Genomic DNA, 18,806 nt, shown 5'->3' on the forward strand with positions numbered 1-18,806 from the left:
GCTTAAATCTAATTCATGCTTGAGTCAAGACATACCCATTTCATGTGATTGGTCCTCATTGAAAACAAAGGAAAACAATAAGAATATATTTTATTTCATCATCATGTGTATCATTTTTCTTATTCATGACCATTGATTTTTGAAAATATTAAAACTCTTTGGAACTTGTTAATATAAACCTGGAAGGACAAAGCAAAATATATATTTTTTAAAATGGAAAAGATTTGCCAGTATTTCTATACTATCTATTTTTGTTGTCAGTTAAAATGGAACCACCACATGTGGGTATTCTAACACTTCAATCTATTACTGAAAGAAGTTGTAATGACACTGAAGAAAATGAAGTGAAAAAGAGCAGATGGACCAGACCAAGGGCACACAGAAGAAATAATCTATGCTGAAGACATCACTAAAGAATTAATTTACAAGTTTTTTTTCTGTTTATAAGGAGATATCTAAAATGTTTGAGGTGGAAAATTATATGAAGTATTATTAGAAAATAAACAGCAGATCTTAACATTTTTAAATCATATGCTTATTTTCTCATCTCTATGAAATCGTTATGAAGCATTGGAAAAATACTAAGCAAAATAGGAATAGAATATGTCACAGCATAAAAAAAAAAGTTGTGTAATTTGTCTCTAATGATTAAGTAAGACAGATAATTGGGTTACACTTCCATATCTTGGTGGGGAATGAAAGGAAGTGTGGGAATGCAAAGGATCTAGAGTCCTTGGGCTGGAGTTAGAAAGACCTGGATTCAAATCTGGTCTCAAATACTTGCCAGCTCTGTAAACATGGGAAAGTAATTTAACAGTTTTCCTCACTTTCCTCATATGTAAAAAGATCTAGAAGATAAAATGGCAAACTACTTAAGTATCTTTGCCTAGAAAACACCAAAAGGAATAAAAATATTGGACATGGCTGAACAAAAACCCCTACAAAACTAAATTCATACCTTATTGTAGCATATAACAAAATAAATTCTGATAGGATCATCAATCAAAGCATATATTTGAAATCTTGTAAAAATGGGAAGCCAAAAGAATAATATACTTTTCAACATGGAGACTATGGATTACTTTATTAATTCAGTTCCACAAACATTTATGACATATTAATTATGTACTAGGTACTTGGGACAAAAATAAAACTATATATATTCTCATACACAAATGGATATAAAAAAATTGAGAAGGAATAAAATGTTAACAATTCAAGGAGTCAGAGAATCACATAGAAGGAAGCATTTGAATCCAGCAAATATTTGACTCGGGAAAATGAAGTTTGAAAGTCCCTCTTATAAGAAGGTCTCCCTCATGCATGTTATGATCATATTAGATTTAAAAAAAATCACTTTGAAAGACTTAAGAACTTTAATCAATGTAATGTATAATCATGTCTTCAGTGAAGACTTGTTATCTGATTACTGGAAGAAAGATCTTGGATATAAGATGCAGAAAGAGCTATATATTTTTGGACTGGGGGAAACAAAGATCAATAATTCTTTAATAGGTGCAAACAGAGTGAACTTTAATTGATTGATCCTTTCAGATATTATAGATGCATGCGCTTGTTAAAGTTACTCAGCAAATCATGAAGAATGATAACATGCACAAAGTCTAGGAGTAAGAAAATTTCCTTTGGATCTTAATGGTTTTCTATGTACTCCTTTTGTAGATGTTATTATTATTATTATTATTTTTTTTACATTGGATTCCAGTAACCTAAAAGTTTTCTTCAGTGAGATCTCTGTGGCTACTCAGACAAATCAGTTTAGTCCACAAATGAAAAAAGAGGAGCTCTTTAGTTTATAATATGACATGAAATTAGATTGTCTATTAGTTATATTCTATGAGCATGTCTGCAGCGATGTGTACCAGGATGAATTAAGATAATTCACACCTGAAAATACAAATACAGATACATATGAAACACAACATTTAAATTAGAACAAAGACCTCATATAAACCTGTCATTTAGTAAGGCATTAGCAAAATGTGTACTTCCTGAATAAAGAACAAAAAAGAATTTTATTTATGTATGTTTTCTAATTTTAAAATAATAGTAAAAGAAACAAGGTAATTCATTAATTAATGAAAGTTTAAACAATAAGCATTATAAAGGGCCTAAAATGTGCTGAGGAAATAAATATATCTTATTGTTTGATGCTAAAGTCCTACATGTTATACCAAATTAATTTATTTTTATTTTAAGACTTGTAGAACTAGAAAAAATTGATCAAAATAACTTTTTTTAATACACATAAATAATCTTAATTGTGTGACTGTAACTAGGAAGATGAATTCTAGGTTTCCAAGTCATTGAAATTCATCCATGTTCTTTTATTAGTTTTAAAATATTTTAATATTACTATGACGACTAGGTGATTCAGTGAATAAGGCACAGAGCTTGGGACCAGGAAGATATTCCTGAGTTCAAATCTGGCCTCAGGTGCTTATTAACTGTGTGATGCTGGTCAAGTCACTAACTTTGTTTGCCTCTCTTTGCTTATCTGTAAAATGACCAGGAGAAGGAAATGGCAAACTCCTTGAGTATCTTTGCCAAGAAAACCCCAAGGGGTCAAAAAGAGTCAGATTGGACTGAAACAACTCAACAGAACCAATAAAAATATTACTGTGACTTTGACTTTGACATTTTATTTCAGCAAACTGTACGAGTAGTAATAAACTACAAGAAAACACAGAAGACTATTGTGAGAGTTAGTCCACATGCATCCCTTCGAGAACTCACTCCTATTATCTGTAGCAAATGTGAGTTTGATCCTTCCCACACCATATTGTTGAAGGACTACCAATCTCAGGAGCCTCTTGACCTGGCCAAATCTTTTAATGACCTTGGACTACGAGAACTCTATGCGATGGATGCCAGCAAAGGTAAAACTATTTTTTTTTTTTCATTTGATGGTTGATATATCATATGCTTTCTCTACTTCACAACTCATAAATTAATAAAGTCTATATATTCTATGGGACAAGAAAGTAAGGGAAACCTCAAACCATATAAAAACATCAGATTTCATCTCATGAAAATGGCAAAAGAAACTGAATTTTTCTCAGTTAAAGGTTGATAATTTCCAATTCTTATCAAGTTATTTTTTTTGACTAAGAATAGAATAGCTAATACAGCTTCTTAGATTTAAACAAAAAAAATTGAGTAGCATCTTGTGATTTCTTGTTCTCCTAATAAAGTGTGAACTGCTTTTGATTGACTATAGTCCCATCTGTATATACATTTATTTAATTTAAGTTTAACAGTATTATATTAAAAAAATTCTAAACCTCATATCTGACATAAATTGGTTAAAATATGATTTTTTAAAAAATATTGGGAGGTCTAAAAGGACATATTCTATATAATTTTAGCAAATAGTTATTTCATGTTCTATGCATTATAATAGTTTGGTCATGCATTAGAATAGTTTCTGAAGTATAGACATAAATATATGTGTTTCTAATAGTATTATTAGTGATAGTATTGTTTGGATTCAGAAAATAATTTTGAAGGAAGTAAATTTTGAAGAAAACAATTATTCTGTCTTTAGAAAATATTAACACTTTCCCAATAGGGTGTTTAAGATATAATTTACATTCCTTTCTTTGACATAGTAACATTTTGAACTTGAACAAATATCATTATAATTAACTTACACGTTTTTTACCCCCTCTCTCTATAGCTCCTTCTGTTACTGACTTCAGTTTATCATCTTTACAAGGTAAGAGCTATGGATCTGGAGTTTTAACATTACACGGTACGTAAAGCTGTGTCATGCTATGACATTTCTACTTATTGGTCACTGGGTAAATTGAAAGTATGCCTAAGTTCTAGAATACCTGCTGAGCTTTCACAAATTGTTACCAACTAGGGCACAGCGAGCAAAAATGCTCTGGTAGCTTATAGATTTTAATTTAGAATAGCATTGATTTCATTCACTCAAATGTGCTTTCAGAAGTTACCACTCAGATGCTGAAAACTATGTTATATACATTCTTCTCACTTTTTGAACTTGCTATATCAGAAATTCAGGGTTAGAAAGCACCTTTAAGGTTTTCCAGTCCAGGCTTCTATGCAGTTCAGGAGTCTGCTGACAACATGCTTGATAGATAGTTAGGCTCCTGTGGTAGGGTCTCTTATTTTACAAAGCATACTATTACATTTTGGAAATAGATTTAATTGTTAGAAAATCAACCTTTTGTTGCTACTTCTATAATAAAACAGTAAACAGATAAATGAATTTGCATGGAAAGTATCATCCAGGACATCTAGTTGGCTGAACAGGTTGTGCTACATTCCCAGGAAATTTTGCTTCTATTTATCTTTCAATTTATCCTCACTTAAATGCATTTTACTATTCATCCTTCCTTGGACTAATTGTGTAATTTACCAAAATCTCCACACACATTAATATATTTAGGGAAAATCATTTTAAAATGAAAAGCAAATACTATTTTTGTCTCAGGCAAATTATACAAAATAATTTTAGGGCAAATCTTTATATAGCATATGTGGCTTTGAACAGAAGGCAGACTTTGACTTCATGAAGACTTAGATATCTTGAAGTCTCATACTGGCTGTAGTAATCATAAGAAAGTCATTCAGTTCTTAATATATCAGACCAATTACTAAGAGGACAAATTAGAAGGTGCCAGTCTATATCAGCAGAGAGATTTTCCACATTAAAACTTTCCTACATTCATAAATTTATAAATCTAGAAGTATAAATTACGTTATCCTTCTTTCATATGCAAGGATCTTCATTTTTTATCCTTTCTTATATACCTAAGAAATCATCTCATTCCAACTAGATGAGTGAGACCAATTCAAAACATTTTTTAAACAGAAATTTTAAAATAATTAATACGTTTGGGATATTCCTTTCTGCTTTTCTCTTCAAAATATTTTATAATGATAACAAAAATGCTTTGTTCTTTTCTGCTAGAAATTAAGACACTATAGAAATCCCAGCTTTTTCATATGTAAAACTGGGTAAGATGATCCCTTAGGAACCCCTTGATCTTAATTTGTAATTTGAGAAATACAGCAAATACATATACTGGGAAATAAGAAGGTTTGTGCCATGGATACCATGATTTTCCTTTTCTGGCTTTTCATGGGATTCTAGAAGCTGAGAGGGTGAAATTGATGTGAATGCGGTTAAGGAATGGGGAAACTGCCAAGTATCCCCCTTTATTCCTCTTTAAAAGGTTTTCCCTCTTTTCTCATTTTTCCCCTTTCTATTTTTTTTTTTTTTTACTTTTTCTCTTACAACCCACTTTTCATTTTTGTGTTTTTCTTTTTCTTCTTCTGCCTTTCTTCTGTTTTTATTTTTCCCTCTCATGCTTTTCATATTTGTCACTTTTTAAATGGGTATGATAATTAAATATTCCTTTTATTATTTGTTGTATATAGTAAATAAACTTTATTTCCTGTTATTAATTTTAAAATAAGATAATGAAATGTCTTAGATTTTTAAAAAGTACCTTATTTTCCCAAATACATGCAAAGATAGTTTTCAACATTAACCTTTGCAAAACCTTGTGTTTCAGATTTTTCTCCCTCTCTTCCACCCTTCTCTTTCCCAAAGATAGCAAGCAATCTAACAATCCCATAAAGGTTAAATGTGTCCAATTCTTCTAAACATATTTCCATATTCATCATACTGAGGAACAAAATAGGATCAAAGAGGGAAAAAAACACCAGAAAGGAAAAAACAAACACATAACAACAGCAACAACAAAGGGTGAAAATACTGTGATTTGATCTACATTCAGCACTGGCCCTAGAATCAGGAGGACCTCAGAAATATGTCTTCAGACATTGACATATACTAGCTGTGTGATCTTGTGGAAGTCACTTAATCCTATTTGCCTCACTCCATCCCAGTCCCAATACTTTCTCCCTAAAAAACAACAAAATAGAAAAAAATCTCCACACTCTAACCTTTAACTGTCATATGGCAGCTATATGGCAGCTATACTATTTATCAGAATTTCTCAGTAGAAGTTACCCATCTGAGGAAAAGGAAAGGATATTTTGTACTAGTTTAGGATAAATAATCTCTAAATAATTCAAAGCTGTTATAACTTTTCCAAGAAAGATCCTTAAAAATTTTTTTTTTTTAAGTGATAGAGTATACATGTTCTATGTTTCAGATTATAATTAAACTTTATCTGGAAAATGTGAAATCATTTCCTGCTAAAATTTTGGATAATTAAAAAACATCTTTAATGTTTTGTAGTTAGGGGGTAGGGTGATGTTGACTTTTTTAAAATAAAATTGTTAAATACTAGATGATGACCAGTCCTGATGGATCAGGCCATCCTCAGCAACGAGATCAACCAAATCATTTCTAATGGAGCAGTAATGAACTGAACTAGCTATACCCAGAAAAAGAACTCTGGGAGATGACTAAAAACCATTACATTGAATTCCCAGTCCCTATATTTATGCACACCTGCATCTTTGATTTCCTTCACAAGCTAATTGTACAATAATTCAGAGTCTGATTCTTTTTGTACAGCAAAATAATGTTTTGGTCATGTATACTTATTGTGTATCTAAGTTATATTTTAATATATTTAACATCTACTGGTCATCCTGCCATTTAGGGGAGGGGGTGGGGGGGGGGAAAAGAGGTGAAAAATTGGAACAAGAGGTTTGGCAATTGTTAATGCTGTAAAGTTACCCATGTATATATCCTGTAAATTAAAGGCTATTAAATAAATTAAAAAAAAAATTAAAAAAAAAATAAAATTGTTAAACTGAAAATAGAGGAGATGTGCATCTCTTCAGATAAAGAAAGTTCATAGGGTATTGAGTATTGAGTGTTGAAGCAGTTCACTTATTTTGATAATTATGTAAACCAAAGCATTAGTTTTAAATTTTCTTTAATGCTGATGGCATTCAAAATTCCTGATATCTATCACTACTGAAATACCATAAGAAAAACCAGCAACCAATCCTTTCATGACATGTCATAAATCTTTTACTTGAATTTTATACCTGAGCTTTAAGGTAATTATCATAGCATATACTAAATTAGAAAATAAATATATTAAAATAGTTTGAAGATCAAATGTCACTTGTGTTATTTTTTAAATTCAAACCCTTAAAGTTAATTGGCTTTGATCGTGTGACTACTGAAGTAATTATGGATTTTCCAAAAGAAATTGTGCTATATGATGTTTATAAATATCAGGCAGTGGAATTTTGGAGAATACTAATAGAGCTAAGCAAACAAAATTTTTTGATATGGTCGTGTTATTTAGAAGGTGTTAAACTGCATTTTTACTATTTAATTCCATTAAAACATTGTTTCTATTAAAAAAAAAACTAGCAAAAAATCTAAATATGCCTATTTGTAATCCTGGCAAATTTTGTTCTCATTTATTTTAAGCCGATGCTTGAAACAAATAGCAATAACCATGAAGTCTTTTGACCAGATGTTTAGTAGTAACTTGGATTCCTGTATTTTACAGAGTAAAATGTTATTTATAGTAGTTTAGCCATAAATGAAAAGGAGAAAAAAGTAACATAATAGATACTTTTCAAGTCCCTGTTAAAATAACTTTTTGGCATTTACTTTCTTAAGATTTGTAGTTATTATTAAATATGAACATTTGTTAAAATGGATAGTGATAGTAAGGAGAAGGTCTTAGTGAAACAAAGAAAAAATATAACATGTCTTTCTTTTATTTTAGACTCCTACCAAATATCTCCAAACCTGGACAGTATGAAGGAAAAAGAAAATAAAAAGTTTTTCAGCTTTTTTCAACGCAGCAAGAAAAGAAGGGAACAAGTAAGCATTTTAAAAATTAAGGATGCATCTTGTAATGTTACTTATAAATTTAAAAACAAATCTCAGTATTTTATTTTCTGAAACTTCCTTAATACTTACAGTACTTTTTCTCCTATCTTTTTATTATTCCTAAGACTTCAAGTGCTCCAGCAACTCCACTGATAAGTAAACCTCGGCCAACTTTTACTAGATCAAATACCATTTCTAAACCATATATTTCAAACACACTGCCATCTGATGTGCCAAAAAAGAGGAGAGCTCCTTTGCCTCCAATGCCAACTTCTCAAAGTGTCCCCCAGGATCTTGTACGTAGTCAGACAAGACCTGCTTCCTGCATAGTGAAATCCATTAGTGTGGATGAAACAAATAAGGTGAGTTACTGTTGTTGTTTTAAAACTATTTTTTCTTCAGTTACTAATAGACTTAAAAAAAAAGATTTTGCTACTGGGAAAAAAGGAGTGTCAGGAATTTAGTCATGTAAAATTTTGTGTTTATATGTATATGTATCTGTATGTGTATCTATCTATATTTTAAATTTTATATAAAGTTTGTTTTTTTTTCTAAAAGCAGAAAAATGTTATTGATGGTTCAGAAATTTTCATTTTGAAGAAAATAAGTGATTCATTCTTATAGGTTGCCAGAAAATATTGATAAGGTACTAGGGCCTAGATAATAAGTTTGCCCTAACACTTGAACCCATACTTGCTCAGAATCTAATGAATTTGGGATACCCATAAGTCTATGTTGAGAGGTCTTCTATTACTATTAAATGACCAATATAATCAAATTTTTATGCATTCCTCATCAGATAAACTCTTGTCCTAAAATGATTTTATTTGCTGCCTCCTGGATTCACAGTAATCTCCTAGGTGTTATACAGAAATTACACTAAAACACAATATGGACGTGAGGTAAATAAATACTTAAATTTGTAATTAAATGAGAAAGGAAAGTAATGGAACCAAATAGTTATTACTTTGTTCAGTCACTTTTCAACACTGTCTGATTATTTATGACCCCACTTTGGGGTTTGCTTGGCAGAGATACTTGAACAGTTTGCCATTTTCTTCTCCAATGGATTCAGTAGAACTTATGAAGTTATTAATGTCTGCCAGTACCACAGTTGAATATTGGCAATAGAGGACATTGTTTTCTTTTTTTAAAATTAATTAATTTATTTTTTTATTATAGCTTTTTATTTACAAAACATATGCATGGGTAATTTTTCAACATTAACCCTTGTAAAATCTTCTGTTCCAACATTTCCCCTCCTTCCTCTCAGCCCCTCCCCCAGATGGCAGGTAGTCCAATATATGTTGTATATGTTAAAGAATATGTTAAATACAATATATGTATACATATTTATACAGTTATCTTACTGCACAGAAAAATCGGATCTAGAAAGAAAGTAAAAAAATAAAAAACTTGAGAGGGAAAACAAAAATGCAAGCAAACAACAACAGAAAGAATAGAAATGCTATGTTGTGTTCCACACTCATTTCCCATAGTTCTCTCTCTGGCTGTAGCTGATTCTTTTCATTATTGAATAGTTGGAACTGGTTTGAATCATCTCATTGTTGAAGAGAGCTACATCCATCAGAATTGATCATTGTATAGTCTTGTTGTTCTGGCTCTGCTCATTTCACTTAACATCAGTTCATGTAAGTCTGTCCAGACCTCTCTGAAATCATCCTGCTGGCCATTTCTTACAGAACAGTAATATTCCATAACATTCATGTACCATAATTTGTTCAGCTATTCCCCAGTTGTGGGCATCTATTCAGTTTCCAGTGTCTAGCCACTACAAAAAGGGATGCTACAAACATTTTTGCACATGTGGGTCCCTTTCCCTTCTTTGAGATCTCTTTGGGATATAAGCCCATTAGTAGCATTGCTGGATCAAAGGGTATGCACAGTTTGATAACTTTTTGAGCATAGTTCCAAATTGCTCTCCAGAATGGTTGGATCTGTTCACAACTCCACCAATAATGTATCAGTGTCCCAATTTTCCTACATCCCCTCCAACATTTGTCATTATCATTTCCTGTCATCTTAGCCAATCTGAGAGGTGTATAGTGGTATCTCAAAGTTGTCTTAATTTGCGTTTCTCTGATCAAGAATGATTTGGAGCACTTTTTTCATATGACTAGAAATAGTTACAATTTCTTCATCTGAAAATTGTCTGTTCATATCCTTTGACCATTTATCAATTGAAGAATGGGTTGATATTTTTATAAATTTGAGTCAGTTCTCTATATATTTTGGAAATGAGTCCTTTATCAGAACCTTTGACTGTAAAAATGTTTTCCCAATTTATTGCTTCCCTTCTAATCTTGTCTGCATTAGTTTTGTTTGTACAAAAACTTTTAAAATATAAATATAAATCAAAATTTTCTGTCTTGTGATTAATAATGATTTCTAGTTCTTCTTTGGTCACAAATTCCTTCCTCCTCCACAGGTCTGAGAGGTAAACTATTCTATGTTTTTCTAATTTATTTATAATCTCATTCTTTATGTCTAGATCATGAATCCATTTTGACCTTGTCTTGGTGTATGGTGTTAAGTGTGGGTCGGTTGCCTAGTTTTTGCCATACTAGTTTCCAATTTTCTCAGCAGTTTTTGTCAAATAGTGAATTCTTATCCCAAAAGCTGAGGTCTTTAGGTTTGTCAAACATTAGATTGCTATGAATTTACTATTTTGTCCTATGAACCTAACCTGATCAACTAGTCTATTTCTTAGCCAGTACCAAATAGTTTTGATGACTGCTGCTTTATAATATAGCTTTAGATCTGGAACAGCTAGGCCACCTTCATTTGATTTTTTTTTTTCCATTAGTTCTCTTGAAATTCTTGACCTTTTGTTCTTCCAGATGAATTTTGTTATTAGTTTTTCTAGGTCAGTAAACTAGTTTCTTGATATAGCACTAAATAAATAGATTAGTTTAGAAAGTATTGTCATCTTTATTATATTTGCTCGATCTATCCAAGAGCATTTAATATTTTTCCATTTGTTTAGATCTGACTTTATTTGTGTGGAAAATGTTTTGTACTTTTGCTCATATAATTCCTGACTTTCCCTTGGTAGATAGATTCCCAAATATTTTATACTATCGATAGTTATTTTAAATGGAATGTCTTTTTGTGTCTCTTCTTGTTGTTTTCTTCAAAGTATCATCACTTTCTTTTAAAATTCTTCTAAATGAAAATCATTCTCTGAAACCTTGCCCCTTTTCCCTCAACTTTCTTCCTCTCTCCTCCCCTCAATAGTACTCATTTCTTCTGTTAAAAACCTCACTCTTCTTACTACATTTTCTCTTCTGTTTTACCTTCAGGGAACTCCATAGTTTGCTGATTCTTGCTTTTCTAATTTTTCCTTCTCCTTCCTTTACTAGCTGTCTTCTTCCTCTAACCTCTTCAAATCAATATATTCCATTAATCTGGCTTTGAAACTCTTCCCCTTTCTATCTTTTATTCACCCCTTCTTCTTCCCCCCACAACTAAGCAAGTGAGCAGCTAGAATTTCTATCCATTCTCTTCAGCCAAGGACTGGGTGGGGGATAACTTTGTATCATTTTCATCATATAGTATGTTATTTTGTACAGATTAGTAGCTTAATAAATGTTTGTTGAATGAATGAATATTATGTCTTGTCTTCTTTACTTAAGGTTAAGAATATTCGTTGAATGTATTTTTTCATGGATATCACAAAATCAGAATATATAATGGTGGGGGAGGGGGAGTAACTTGTGCCTCTTAGAAGATGCAGTTGCTGCCTAATCTTCCATTAGTTTTTAATTTATATGTTTAGATTTACATTTTATATGTTTAGATACACATTTAATATGTCTAATATAAATACAGGTGGTCTATATGTGGCAGTGCATAAGATGGCAATGCAAGGATAAGAATGCAGTTCCTACTTTTGCTTAGAGTAGGGGTACAGCCTGTTAGGGATGTGAGAGAAAGGATCTAGGATTGGTAGATTCTGTGCAATCCCTTTTTCACTCTTCTTTCACCAAGAAGTATAGTGGATTAGAATTCAATAAATCTACCACATATCAAATATCTATAATCTAATGGTATGATAAGGTGTATAGGAAGGAAGATGAGGTGTATAGGAAGGATAGGAAAACAGGAAAAAAACAGGATAAGGTGTATAGGAAGAGAGAAGATGAAGAATAAGCATTTATTAAGGGAGAACTTGGAAAAAGAGCAGACACTGTGCTATTTATTGGCTTTACAATTATTATCTCATCTGATCTTCACAAAGTCTTATGAGGGAAATGCTATTATTAACCCTATTTTACAGTTGAGGAAAGTAAAGCAGACAGACTTTAAGCAACATACCTAGGATTCAGAGCTAGAAATTGTTTGAGGCTGAATTTGAACTTGGATCTTCTTCACTTCAATTCTAGTGCCCCATCCACTGCACCATCTTGCTGCATCTAAATGAGTCATAATTTATTCTAACAAACTTGGTCACACTCCTCACTAAATGTTAGTTACAAAAATGACAGTTATTGCTAATTAGTGTGTACTCTTTATCAAATTAAACAATAAACAGAAATAGAGGGCAATTATACAAATTAGGTGAAAACATATACAATTATAAATGATTTTCTAACTAGATGCAAAGTAAGTTCTCAATTAAACCAAGAAACATTGAGAAAGATGTTGGTTCTAGTAGTCTTTATGTTTGAAGCACAGGATGGAGGAACTCTTGCTAACTTTTAAATGTATAGCGTGAGGGAGATCTATAATCCTCTATTCAAAATGTCTCTTGATTAACACCATTGAGGTGTCTTTCCCTTCTCCAGGTACATTCAGTGGCATCATCTTAGAGTTATTTTGTCCAACCAGGAGTCAAAACTCCCTTCACATAGAAGTTTCATAGAGCTGTCCCTCAGAAAAACCACCCTAGATTTGGTAGGAGTGGTGTTACAATTATGTTTCATTTTTAGAAGTGGTTCAGTCATTTGAAAATCCTTTTTATTCTCATTAGTATGGGAATGATTCTTAGCAGTTTTATCTGTAAAATCCGCTTTTAAGAGGAAAAAAATCCCAGAATCTTGCAGCTAGGTTCTTTGTAAACTCAAAAGGCTTCAATTGAAGCCTTTTAATATATAATGAAGCATATATATATGTATAATATATATATATATAATGAAGCAAATATGTTTTTATATTTAATGAAGCATATTATATATAATTTTAAATGAATTAAATTAAATTAAATTCATTTAAGGGAAGTAAACAGCTAGAGTACTAAAGGAGTTAAAATATGACAAAACATCCAGTTTATGTACTAATTTGTGTACTAAAAAAATTGCTAAGTTGTTAGCTATTTATCCTCATATTTCTTTTTTGTGTGAATATAAACCACAAGAGAGCGCTGTTTAACAAAGGTAAAATTCTTTTTTTTTTTTTTCAGTTAATTTTTCCTTTTAAATAAGAAAACATACTTAAAACAAAGGAGATAAGAAATGTTGAATACTGTGTAACTTAATTTTTTTTGTAAATAACATAACATAGCAATTTTGTTCAAGTTTTTTTGTAGCGGAGAAAAATAGGTTAGGAAATGATAGTTAATATCTAATGGTGATCCACAGATGATTTGAAAATACAATAGCTATTTTTATGTTTGGCCATCATGTTCTATATAAGTATTTTCTAGTAGTTTTTGATGGGTTAATATATATATATATATATATATATATATATATATATGGATGATGTTTCAATATGTGATGTCTGTCTCAGAGAGTAGGCTTTTAAGTAGAAGTTAAAGTTCTACAAAATACCATTCTTTTTCCTCCCACGCACAAAAATGGCTATCCATATTTTTACTTGTCTGTCGGCATTAGACACATTCCTTTTTACTCAGCATTGTATCATCTAAGCTACTCACAGTACTAATAATTATAATAATAATATTTATGAAAGTTAAGAAATGACACTATGTCTGTTCTCATTTGAGGCTCACAACAGATCTCAGAAGTAGTTGTTGTATGTTGTCTCCCTTCCTATAATTAAGAAATGTGAAGGAATGAGATGTGCCTAGGGTCAGAGAGCCAGCAGAAACTAGACTTAAATCCAGGTCTTTCTGATGATGAAGTTAGCTCTCTACACATCATACCATTTGCCTCTCTTAAATATGATAGCATATTTTGATCATCTGAAAGATATATCAGGCTTAGCCCATCATGCTAGTTCACATATAAAGATATATATTCATACTTGATTTGTATATATTTTTTCCTATTCAGCCAAAACATTTTGAAATTGTCCTATTCTTTCTTTATGGGACAGGCTCCAGTGTTTTCACACAGGAAGAGAATTAAAATACTTATTTCATTTCTTGCTTTATTTGGATTTTAGTAATTGCCCTTAAAATAGGATTGGCAAACTGAGGAACCTGAAAAGTCCTCTTTGAACTTAGATATTATAGCTCCCATGAGAATATACACTGGAAAGGCTACTGGTCTTCTAAAGTTAATTTTAGCAGATGATTAAGTAGTTTCCAAAGAATTACTGAGGGGAAGGGGGAATACTTTTTTTCTAAAACTTTTTCTTTACGTTTTGCTTGTAAAAATATTTTTTTTATCCAAAAAGAAGAGTGAAGGTGAAGTGAGGGGGCAAGTAGGTATTTGAAAAAAAAAAAAAGGCACCTTTTAAATACTCCTATTCTCTTCTTGGCATTTTAGACTAAATATAATTTCCAGTTTAAACATGGCCCTGTTTATTTTTGAATTATCCTATATCTAGCTCATTTATATATAGTTATTTGCATGTTGTGTCTCCCATTAGACTGAGCTTTGAGAGGTAGAACTGTTTTATGCCCTGTTTGTATCCCCAAAGGTTAGCACAGTATCCCCAAATAGTTAGCATAGGCTAGCTATGTTAGCACAGTTAGCACATAGTAGGTACTTGATACATGTTTATTGTTTGACTAATTTCATTATCTCCAATCATAGCTTGAGTTTATTTTTTATGAGCAAAACAAGTGTTTGTTTTTTTGTTTTTGTTTTTGTTTTTGTTTTCTTTTTCATCACTGTAGTACAAATGAGAGAACTGAGACTTGGAAAGTTTTATTCAGGGTTATACAGTAAATGACAGATTTGAAATCAAGTATTCTGATTCTAAAACCAGTGCTTTCCTATTATATCACACTGATAGTTTTTTCTCTTTAGTTTAAATCTAAATAGACTTAGCTGAGTCAAGAGGGAAAAAAATCTTATTAAATTTATGCAGATCTGACATTCTTGTTTCTTTCATGTCCAGATATGATTAGGGGTTAAGACATTATGATGATACATAGCATAAGAACTGATTCTAATTTCTAATTTTAATTAAGTACTTTCCCCAAAGAGGTAGTGCATTGTATCCAGATGAAAATAGCTCCTTTTGTCCATAATCTATATCTAAAGGCTAATGATCCAAATACCCCACTTATATCCCTCCTCCCCCTTCCTTTAATTTGTCCTCCTTAAGACTGTCTCCCAGTTGACTATTGGATTTCATGGTTGGAGGAAGTATAGTTAAGTTGTAGTCATTACTTATCACCTGAAACCTAGTTATGACATGTCACAGCAGGCTAACTCAGACTCCTTTCTGACAACCATATCCCTCCCTCCCTCTGAGGTAAGCTCAAGTGTGATTGTGCCTTTTATGAATGTCTTTTTTGACCACATCACTGCTCTAGTGATGAACATTCTTTTCCTTTCATGCCATACTTTCTCAGTAGCAATAAAATTACCCTGAAAAAATAAGGTTATAAAACCTTTACTGTAGCCTACCATGCATGCTGATTTTACCACTTCCCTCCTAGTTGCCATCCCACAGGCTGAGTATCCATTCAAGCCTGTTTTAACAAATGTGCAGAATAAATTCTATCTTAATGTAGAACTAAAACCTGTCTCTTTGTGGCAGACACTAAATCCTACATATATAGAAAAAATAAATATCTTGAACAAATATGTCAACTTATTCTAACATGGAATTGTTACAGAGGTATAGGTTGATAAATGTGGCTATGGTTATTTGACAAGGTCAAAATTCTGCTGTCATTGAATTTTTGAATTGTGGAAAGATCATCAGAAGAGATTTGTGGGTCTATTTATACCAATTCTTCTCCTTCATATTACTAGCAGTCTGCTTAATTGAGGCACAAACAAAAGTCCTTTGAAGATGACCTCTAGGTGTAACTCTCAAGCAGGTATTACTCCTGAAGAAATGAATGTCATAGCTGGGTTATATAGAAAAGACAAGTGACCCTGATGGAGAAACTGATACCAGTGACCAGCAGAAAAGCACATTTTTGCTACTGATCAGCCAAAAAAGGAAGATTCCTTCCTTCATTGTGTAATCCTTGACTAATAACATTTATTAATAGCATTTACATAACTCTTTAAGGTTTGCTAAACACTTTTAAAATATCCTATTTGATCTTTAGAACAATTTTGGGAGACAGGTACTGCTATTATTTCCACCTATATGATGAGGAAGCTGAGGCAGATCAGGGCAACACAACTAATAATTGAGGTTGAATTTGAACTCTGGGCTTAAAGCTCTGTGTACTAGGGCACCCTCTAACTGTGCAACTATTAATACAGGGAAATTGATGTATTACCCTGAATAGTAAAATGCTTCATAATAGTTTTTTAGTGTAATTTTTCATGTGTGTATGGATCCGCTGAAATAAGAAGTTGAGACCAGTCAGAAAATGACAGTGCCTTGATTCTGCAGTCCTACTAGGAAGCATATACTCAAAGATAGTAAAAAAAGAAACTGGTCCATTATATATTATTATATCATATGTATTTATAATATATCATTAATATATTAACTGTGCATAATTAATATAGTATTTTATATTATTAATAATATTAATATATAATATTAAATATATTATATAGAATTTATATGTATTGTACATTATTATAGAATAATATATATGTCTTCAATAGTGTAAATGAAAGCACCATGAAAAGGAAGCCAACCTCTGAGTGACTGACAAATTGAAGGTCCTAGAAAATAGATGGTAGAACGTTGCTCTTGCCTCATGGCAACAAGTCAGGAAAATAGAAGTGAAGAATATGGGATTAGAATCCGTATTAGATGTTATTTTTCAAAAAGCATTTCATCTGGAATAGAAGAGTGAAAAAATAGTATAAAGACAAATGTCATCAACTTTAAAATTTTTCAAATGCCATATACATGAATACATTTAAAAAGTAGACTATAGTTGAATATAAAGAAATATTAAAAAAATAAATCCAGAAATCATTTTTTTTTTTTTCAAAAATGGGTCTTCAGAAATACAATTGTGTTTTTATTAGTGTTTTTGCAATTAATTGCATTGGTGGTGTTGCCAGTTTGAGTATTTTTGATTCATCAGTGTTGTTTCTTAGTTTGATATTTCTTAGCCCTTGATATTGCTTCCTCTTTTCTCTCAGTCTTGGAACACCACTTTCTCCTGATTTTTCTCCTTCTCTATCTTTTTTTTTTTTTTTTTTTTTTTTTTTTGTATCTTCCAGGCCATACCATCTAATTATAGATGTCCCATAGGGTTCTGTCCTGGGCCCTCTTCTTTCCTCCCTCTATACAACTTCACTTGGTGATCTCATCACTTTCCATGCATTTAATAATCATCTCTATACTAATAATTCTCAAATGTACTTATCTTGCTGACCTCCAGTTTCACATCTCTAACTGCCTTTGACACAGCTCAAACATACTATGTCAGAAATAGGACTTACTGTATTCCCCCTAAACACTTTGATTTCCTACCTTCTCTGGTACTGTAGAGGGCAACACCATCCTGCCAGTTCTTCAAGCTCACAACCCTGGTGTCTTCCTTGACTCCTCACTACCTCTCAACCTTCTCCCTCCTTATTCAATCTGTTGCCAAGGTCTGTGGAGTTCCCCTTTGCGACATCTTTCACATATGCCCCCTTCTCTCCTCTGACACAGTGTCACCCCTCCAGTGCAGCCTGCCTCACAACCCTCTCCACTCTAGTCCATCCTTTGTTCAACCACCAAAATGATTTCTGAAAGCCTAGGTCTGACTGCAACAAACCTATTAGCTTATGATCTCCCATGTTAGAGTGTAAGTTCTTTGAGGGCAGACATGGTCTTTTGTCTTTTTTGTATCTCCATTGCTTAACACGGTGCCTAGTGCATAGTATCTTTTAGGCAATGTTTATTGATTGACAAAATTTTTTCTCCCTATTTTTTTTTCTCAAGAAATTAGTTTTATGTTCATACATTTTACTGTTAAGTTTGCTCATGTAGCTAGTGGAAGAAGTGAGATTTGGACCAGATCCTCTCTCTTCAAGTTTTATGTTCTTTCTATTATATCATGCTGATTTAATTGTTAGCCTAGATTAGGATTACTTAACCTGGGATCTGTGGACTATGAGCCCTCTTTTCCCCCACCCTGAGGTTTGTAAACTTATTTGCCTGTTATCATTATTTTTTTAACACTTTTGGTGGCATTCAATATAATTGGTTTCCTTTGCAATCATCTGAATTTTATGCATTTAAAGAAATCATAAGGGGTCCACAGCCTTCATTTCAAGAGGGGTTCATGACACAATAATGGGTAGGAACACTTGCTCTAGCCTTTCTCTCTTTACTTTTGGTTAACATGGATTTGGTTTATGTAAAGTAATGTGACACTTAAACTAAAAATTAACAGCCAATTATAATCATAACTAGTATTTATATAACACTTTAAGATTTGCAGAGAACTATACATAAGCAATTTCATTTGATCCTAACAACTCTAGGAGATAGGTGCTATTATTTTCTCCAGGAAACTGAACTTAAAAGAGGTTAATTGACCTGCTCAGGGTCACATAGCTAGTAAGTTCTAAGGCTAGATTTGAATTCAGGTCTTCTTGATTTGAGGTCTAGTGCTTGATCTACTGTTCCATGTAGTTGCCTCAAACCGTCATGGATATACAAGCTAGTGTGTTGTTTTAAT

General features: G+C 32.0%; 1 protein-coding gene across 8 annotated transcripts in view; it reads left to right on the forward strand.

Annotated features, from left to right (window-relative positions):
- COBLL1 (cordon-bleu WH2 repeat protein like 1) overlaps positions 1–18,806 on the forward strand; it is a 175,686-nt gene that overhangs the window by 123,718 nt on the left and 33,162 nt on the right. For all 8 annotated transcript variants that reach the window (XM_031960558.1, XM_031960559.1, XM_031960557.1 and 5 more), the window contains 4 exons: positions 2,669–2,897; positions 3,698–3,736; positions 7,722–7,819; positions 7,954–8,190. In XM_031960558.1, the coding sequence (XP_031816418.1) occupies positions 2,669–2,897; positions 3,698–3,736; positions 7,722–7,819; positions 7,954–8,190 (603 nt within the window). The remainder of the gene's footprint in view (positions 1–2,668; positions 2,898–3,697; positions 3,737–7,721; positions 7,820–7,953; positions 8,191–18,806) is intronic.

The sequence above is a fragment of the Sarcophilus harrisii genome, chromosome 3 (assembly GCF_902635505.1).
Source record: "Sarcophilus harrisii chromosome 3, mSarHar1.11, whole genome shotgun sequence".
NCBI lineage: Eukaryota > Metazoa > Chordata > Mammalia > Dasyuromorphia > Dasyuridae > Sarcophilus > Sarcophilus harrisii.